Source organism: Pelodiscus sinensis, chromosome 6, assembly GCF_052426305.1.
Source record: "Pelodiscus sinensis isolate ZL-2025 chromosome 6, ASM5242630v1, whole genome shotgun sequence".
NCBI classification, from domain to species: Eukaryota; Metazoa; Chordata; order Testudines; family Trionychidae; genus Pelodiscus; species Pelodiscus sinensis.
Genome location: NC_143057.1, coordinates 97967832 through 97974428, shown reverse-complemented (window position 1 = coordinate 97974428; position 6597 = coordinate 97967832). Strand labels below are relative to the sequence as shown.

At 38.8% G+C, this 6597-nt stretch overlaps 1 protein-coding gene across 3 annotated transcripts in view; it reads right to left on the bottom strand.

The window, feature by feature from the left end:
• Window positions 1-86: 86 nt before the first annotated feature.
• SLC38A9 (solute carrier family 38 member 9) overlaps window positions 87-6597 on the bottom strand; it is a 90068-nt gene continuing 83557 nt past the window's right edge. For all 3 annotated transcript variants that reach the window (XM_006139553.5, XM_006139554.5, XM_075932457.2), the window contains one exon: window positions 87-5423. In XM_006139553.5, the coding sequence (XP_006139615.1) occupies window positions 5258-5423 (166 nt within the window). In that variant the 3' untranslated portion in view covers window positions 87-5257. The remainder of the gene's footprint in view (window positions 5424-6597) is intronic.

Genomic DNA, 6597 nt, shown 5'->3' with positions numbered 1-6597 from the left:
TCCCAGACTGCAAAAAGCTGGGAATTCTGCAGTTCAGGAGAGAGCTATGTTTGTTTAAATGTTTTTGGCAAAGAAACACACAGGTCTGATCTTTCAAGTCAAATTTATTTTTTTTCCTATAAAAAGACAATAAATTACATTTTACAAAACCGTGTTCGGGTCAGGATGTTCTTTTCACTCTTCTGTTAAAATATGTGATGACATAGCATAGAGAGTCAAATTTAGATGGCCACAGTTACATACAGTAAATTCCAGAGTGGGTCAACACTAAGTATTAAGTGTGTGTATGTGTGGGAGAATTAGTTTAATCCTGGCACACAAATGTAACAATCAATTTTTTTGTCTAACTTCACGTGTGACACTCAGCATTTAAGCTGTATTCAAACAGTGCCCCTTGCCCTTCTCCCCCCCTCAAAAAAAAAATCAAGTTGTATTTTCAAAGGAACCTAGGCAAGCAAGGAGCACAAGCACATTGATTTTCAGGAAACCTGTGCTTCTAACTGGCTTAGGCACTTCTGAAAATCCAACCTTTAAGCATTAGAATGTTCTAATAATTAGCTTCAGTTTCTACTGTGAAAATATTTTAGATGGAGGCACTGCTACAAGATATTTAAAATCACCACTTTCATTTAGTACTAAAATCAACATGTAATTCCCTTTATGGCCCAAATTGTTTAAATCCCTTTTCTGAGCAGTTTAACAGCACAAAAATATTTATAATATTGACCTAAGTGGAGCTTTTTTGTTTTAAATGCATTATACAATCCATTATTACAAATAATTAACCCATTATAGCCCATTGTGATTTTTTAATACTTTGACTGTGCTTTGTACCACCATAAAAAGAACAGGAAAGAGGCTAGAGATGTAGATAGATGTGTCACCATGGACTTGATCTCTTTCAGGAATTTTTTGCTGAATGGTAACATTTAAATGTTTCTTATGAGCCAAGTTACTAGACTTCTCAGTAAAAAGATTCCCAAGAATTAGCAAAATTCTTGTAAACAGATTCAGTTAAAAGGCCATATCTATGTCAGGATCATCAATTTTTGTTAAGCCTATCCCAGCTGTCATCTTCCTTTGAACACAACAGCAAATTCAGCTGTAGCATGTACCGTAGATCCCAGAGTGTCTCCTTTTTAAATGGGAGGACTTCTCTAGATTTAAAAAACTGAGTTATGTTTGAAACAATCATTTGGTTTCAAGAACTTGCACTGCTACATAATGTGGCATGCTCACTTTGAAATATTTCATTAAACAATTTCCCTTTTTCTGTTAATGGTTACATAGTACGCTAAAAATAATTGCTTTAACTTGCTCATCACAACTTGTTCAGAACCAAATCAGTTTAAATAGGTTTTCTAATAATTGCAAAAAGAACCACACCAGAAGAATTTAAAACCACCAGTATTCTTCAGAAAGGTAAATTACACTGGGTGAAATCCTGGCCATACCGAAGTCAGTGACAGTTTTGCTATTGATTTCAGTGGAGCCAGGTTTACACCCAATGGATCAAATAAGCATGCAGTGAAGATGTACGCTATTTTGAAATAAGCTAATCCAGAAGAAATACTCTAAAATAGTGGATTTCAAAAGAGCACATCTACACTACAGAGAAGCCTCACAGTGAGTCCAAGACAGGCTCTCCTAATATGGATGCACTACTTTGATTTAGATACTCAGGAGGCACTGGGGAGTAATTACTTTGAATGGCCCTGGGGTGGAGCTATTTTGAAATAGCAGTAGTGGAGCGTATAGGTATTATTCCTCATTTAAGGAGGTTTACAGATGTCGGAATAAGCCGTCTTATTTCACATTTATTTTGAAATAAAGGAACTGATGTGTAGACGCTCCCACTATTATTTTGGAATAACGTCTGTTATTCCAAAATAACACTACTGTGTAGATGCACCCATACTGGCCTCCTTACACCAGCTCCAACACCATAAAACTCAAGTCTCCATATATACCAACTTTGAATAAGGCCAATAGCAACTTAAGCCGGAGAGGTAATGAGTATCTACAGTTAACTTCAAACAATATTTAAAGGACTCAGTAACTAGCAGGCCATCCTTGGCCTGCTAGTTGCATCAAACTTTGTCCTTTTAGACCAAGAGTCCTCAAACACATAAGCTAAAGCTACATCACAAAGCTTACAGTTCTCAGCTTCTCTCAATCCCCACATCATTATTAGTATTAGTATTCACCTTTTTCTCCTTCAATTAGTCTACAATTCAGTTTCTCCAAAGACCAGTCTACTTAATTCATGCCTTTCAACTTTCTATTTCAGCCCCAAATGTTTGGCTTTATAATAGAACTAGGTGCATGTGGGCATATGCTAGGAGCAAGCACAAGGTTTTTTCCTTCTCCCAAAATCTGAAAAGAAAACATTCCCCTGCTGTTAGCCAGAAAACTAATGATTTTAAACTAAGCTGACTTTCAGGCCAGTCCCCAAACCCACATCTATGGTTGGGAGTTATTAGGACTTCTCCAAGGACTAGGACAGACAGACAAGGTGAACGAACAACAGGATTTATTAAACAACAAACAAGTAAGTATAAACAGGAATAAGATAGGACTGCACAGGGAACAGAACAAAACAGGCTTGGCTGTGACTTAAGGTGAGTACCAGGTAAGAACCCAGGTGACTGGAGAAAGAATGTCACAGGGACAATACCATGTCTCACAGCTTGGGACCCTCACGGCAGCACCTGGATGCCAGATTCTGGACGCGGTCTCAGTCAACTGGAACAGCAGCAGGATCGGAACAGCAGGAACCTCCCTCGTCTGGATCTGTTCAGCCAAACCAACCCTTTTCCCCTACGCTGCCATGGGTGCAAGTGTGTCCTAGCCAGAGAGGAGTGACAATGGATATCACTCCTCGCATGTGAGCGTACCTCCTACAACCCCAATATCTAATATGCGTGGACCCTGGCATACCCATCTGAATGACTCCTGCACTCTGCCACTCAGATGGACAGCCCTGGGCAAAGCCAGAGGCAGCCCTTAAGTAACCTGCTGTTACCAGGCAGACTAAGATCACATGTCTGCTGGGTTTCCCACCAAAACACAGAAAGGGCGGGAAAAGAAGGGTGGCCAAAATGGAGTCCCTGTTGTTGTTGGGCTCTCAAAATGGCATCTGTCTCTAAGAGAATTTTAACCCTACACTGCCACCCTGCAACTGGAGGCACACACATAAATAAAGTGTTTTAGGTCAGATGTGGGTTTATGTATGAGCCCTTTTGGCAAGAATTATATGTGCAGGGTGATGTTGGGCTTAGCGCATACCCCTCCCTCACAATAAGCGTGCACAATAAAACTGTTGTCACAACACTGACTGGCTATACATTTTGGGGCTAGCTCCACAAAGGGCACTAACTTGACCCACAGACAGCTTCCAAGTTCTCTTCTACCAACTTAGGCTTCAATTTCCTCACCAATCTTATACACCCTGCTGCTTCTAGCCAAAAGCATTTCTAAATTCATTTTCCATTTTGGCAAGAGAGAATGCAAGCTGCCATTTATTTAATTCTATCACCAGGCTTCTGAGTGCTACAATTACCGGATCTAGAAACATCACACCAACAATTCCCTCTCTGAATAAGTGCATTCATATTTCTGTGTACTCACATCAGATGCAAGATTGTGATTCCATTTGATGGAACATTAACTTCTCGGAGAAAACATCTCTCAGAGACCAACATTATGCCTGCATCATGTGGGTGTTTAACAGATACTGGTTATGGAGCAACAGCTTTTCAGAGAGACTCTTATCCTACCAAAATGGGATAAATTCTCCAACAAAGTCAGTGGCACAATTCCTGTTGTCTTCAACAGGAGCAGAAGTTGACTTTATAAAAATATGCACATAATTGGAAATGCATATAGATAAACCAAGAAGACTGAGATTTTTCAAAGTCCCGAGGGCATTTCTATAAGGCAGTGCCTTGCTATTACTCACTACACATTGACAGACTTAGATTTTCAGAGAGTCACACACATGAAACGCTGCATTCAGTCACAATAATTCCAAGTACACATGACCAGTTAATCATCTGACTGAGCATCTGCAGATACAGTTGTGCATGGATTAAGGATGATACATTAGAAATTTTGCACTAGTGATTCTAAAACTGCACCATAACTCACAGAATATAGCACATATATTTTGTATATTCAATTACAGCACATTTTAATAGCAAATATTAAGCAGCTATATAGAAACAGGATTTTTTGAATGTTCACAAATGTGAATTTGTTATTTTTGTCTGTTTGTCTGCATTGTACATCTGACTATACTGTTGTATAACATGTATAGAATGGATATTTGAAAAAACAGTTATCCCACAATGAGGAATTTTCAATCTGAAATCTTGCAGGGGCATAAAAACTACACTGGATATACAGGAGTGCTCTGCACATTTGTATCGAATGTACATGTGTCAAGTACACCTGCTCATGAAAATACACAAATATCTATTCTAATGGTAATAGCAACTTGGAGCAAGGAGGATCCCGGTCCTAATTCTAGTTGAACCATCAACTTGTGCTGTAACTTTGGACACCCCTCATTATTTGACCTATTCTTGAAGGACAGATAGCGTGCATGCTGCATCCAGGGCATAGGTAGTGATTTCTTATGCTGTTTCTATACCTGAGGTTTCTTGTGTATGTAATTTAAAATGTTACCCAAAATTATATTAACAGTATGTGGTCATCTGAATGGCTAGACATTAGCTTTACAAATACAACTCATTCATCAGTAAGAGTCCGAAACTATACAAGAAATTTAGTGCAACTGTCTCCGTGGCCTATTATGTAGGCTTGTTTGCTAATAAGGGCAGGAATCACTGTTTTAGAAGAAAAGAATGCTGTAGCACAAAACTGAAAAATAACTACTTCTAAAAATGAAGGTTGGCAGTTATATCCATGTGAAAATCTCGCCCCAAAATAAAAAAAAATGTGGGCCAAAATCAATGATGTACATTCAAGGCAGTCAGTGGAGTTATACCATTTACAAATTTGGCCCATTTTATCTACTATGATGTAGCATTTCCAAATATGTGCTTCCCTACAAACCCTTGAAAACATGTTACTAAAACACAATTGTCCTTTGCCTTCAAAAGGTGCAGATTTTCTCAGGAAGTGAGTGAGTGACACACCCAGGAAGTTCTCATCATTTATAGTGAATCTGCCAAAGACTGTTCTCTAACCTCACAATACAACTTGTGAAAACCAACATGAGAGCTGGGAGATTTCACAGCAAGAATTGTGCAATCAGATTAGCCAGTCCTACAATGATTATAAAGATGTGAAAGATGAGCGTTGACCATGTCAGCTGCCCTGAATGATGCAGAGAGATCATATAGATGAGGGATGGGTACACAAATACAAAGGCCAGACCACAAGTTGCTCCAGAATATCTGCAAAAAATGAAAGTGCTGTGTGTTAACTCTTCTTCCTTGGGATTTTTTCTAAAACAGTCTTGTTTAATAATGATAATTTGCTGTCACAATCGAAAAACATTATTTTCCATTCCTTGTTATCTGCTGCCGCCTTCTCCTCCAATGGCATGTAATTACTTGGTAAAACATTTTCCCTAGGGTAGTCCTACTGTCAAATGAACCAGATGCTTCTGGAGATAGACTTCCTAACTCTGATCTTGATTTTTGTTGTTGTTGTTGTTGCTTTCTTTGGGGGAAATCTGCTTACATATGTCAGAACAAGGCCAGACAGAATCTTCTGTTACTGTGTAATGTAACTATCAAAGATATGAATCTGGTAACATCCCAGGGGCTTAAATGAAATGTGTATGAGGACATATTAGACATGCAATTGCATATTTCAATACTTTAAAAGCTGCTAAAATGCCTTTCTTTGGTACTGCAAGAAATATAACAAGTACCAGTGAGGACCAACTAATTTCCTGACTGACTCTCCACTAGCTACCAATATCCTCTCACTACTCTTTCCCAGTGCCAGTCTGATTCTCAGAGAGCTATCAAAGCCCTGGTACAGCCAAGTACTCATTATTTAGTCATCTTTTCCATATTCAAAAAGTTTCTGCTCCCTGATAGACAAATGAAACAAAAACATTTATTTAGGCTGTGTCTACGCTACGCTGTTCTTCTGGAAAAAACTACGCAAATTATGAACCACAAATTGTGGCTTTTTCTGCTTCTTTGTTTCAGAGAGGCTTTTCCAACATTTGGCCCATCTACACTGGGCCAAATATCAGAAAAAAACCCTTTCAGAACATCCCTTCTTCCTCGTAAAATGAGGTTTACAGGGATGCCAAAAAATCTTGTCTGCTCCTCCAAAAAAAATTCGGAAGAGCGGACACGTTCCCTGGACATGACTGAGTTTTTCCAAGATACCTCCAGTATCCCGGAAAAACTCTAGACTGTAGACATGGCCTTAGGTAACCAATCACACACCCAAGAATAGCAAATAGTTGAACACCACAGTTCATGAACCACCAACAGGCTGAAAACTGGTTGTCTAAACAGTGGGGCAAATATCAGTAATAAATAAACAAAAATCAGAATCAATTCACATATGGAAAAGCATACTGAATACTCCATGTAATTTATGTTC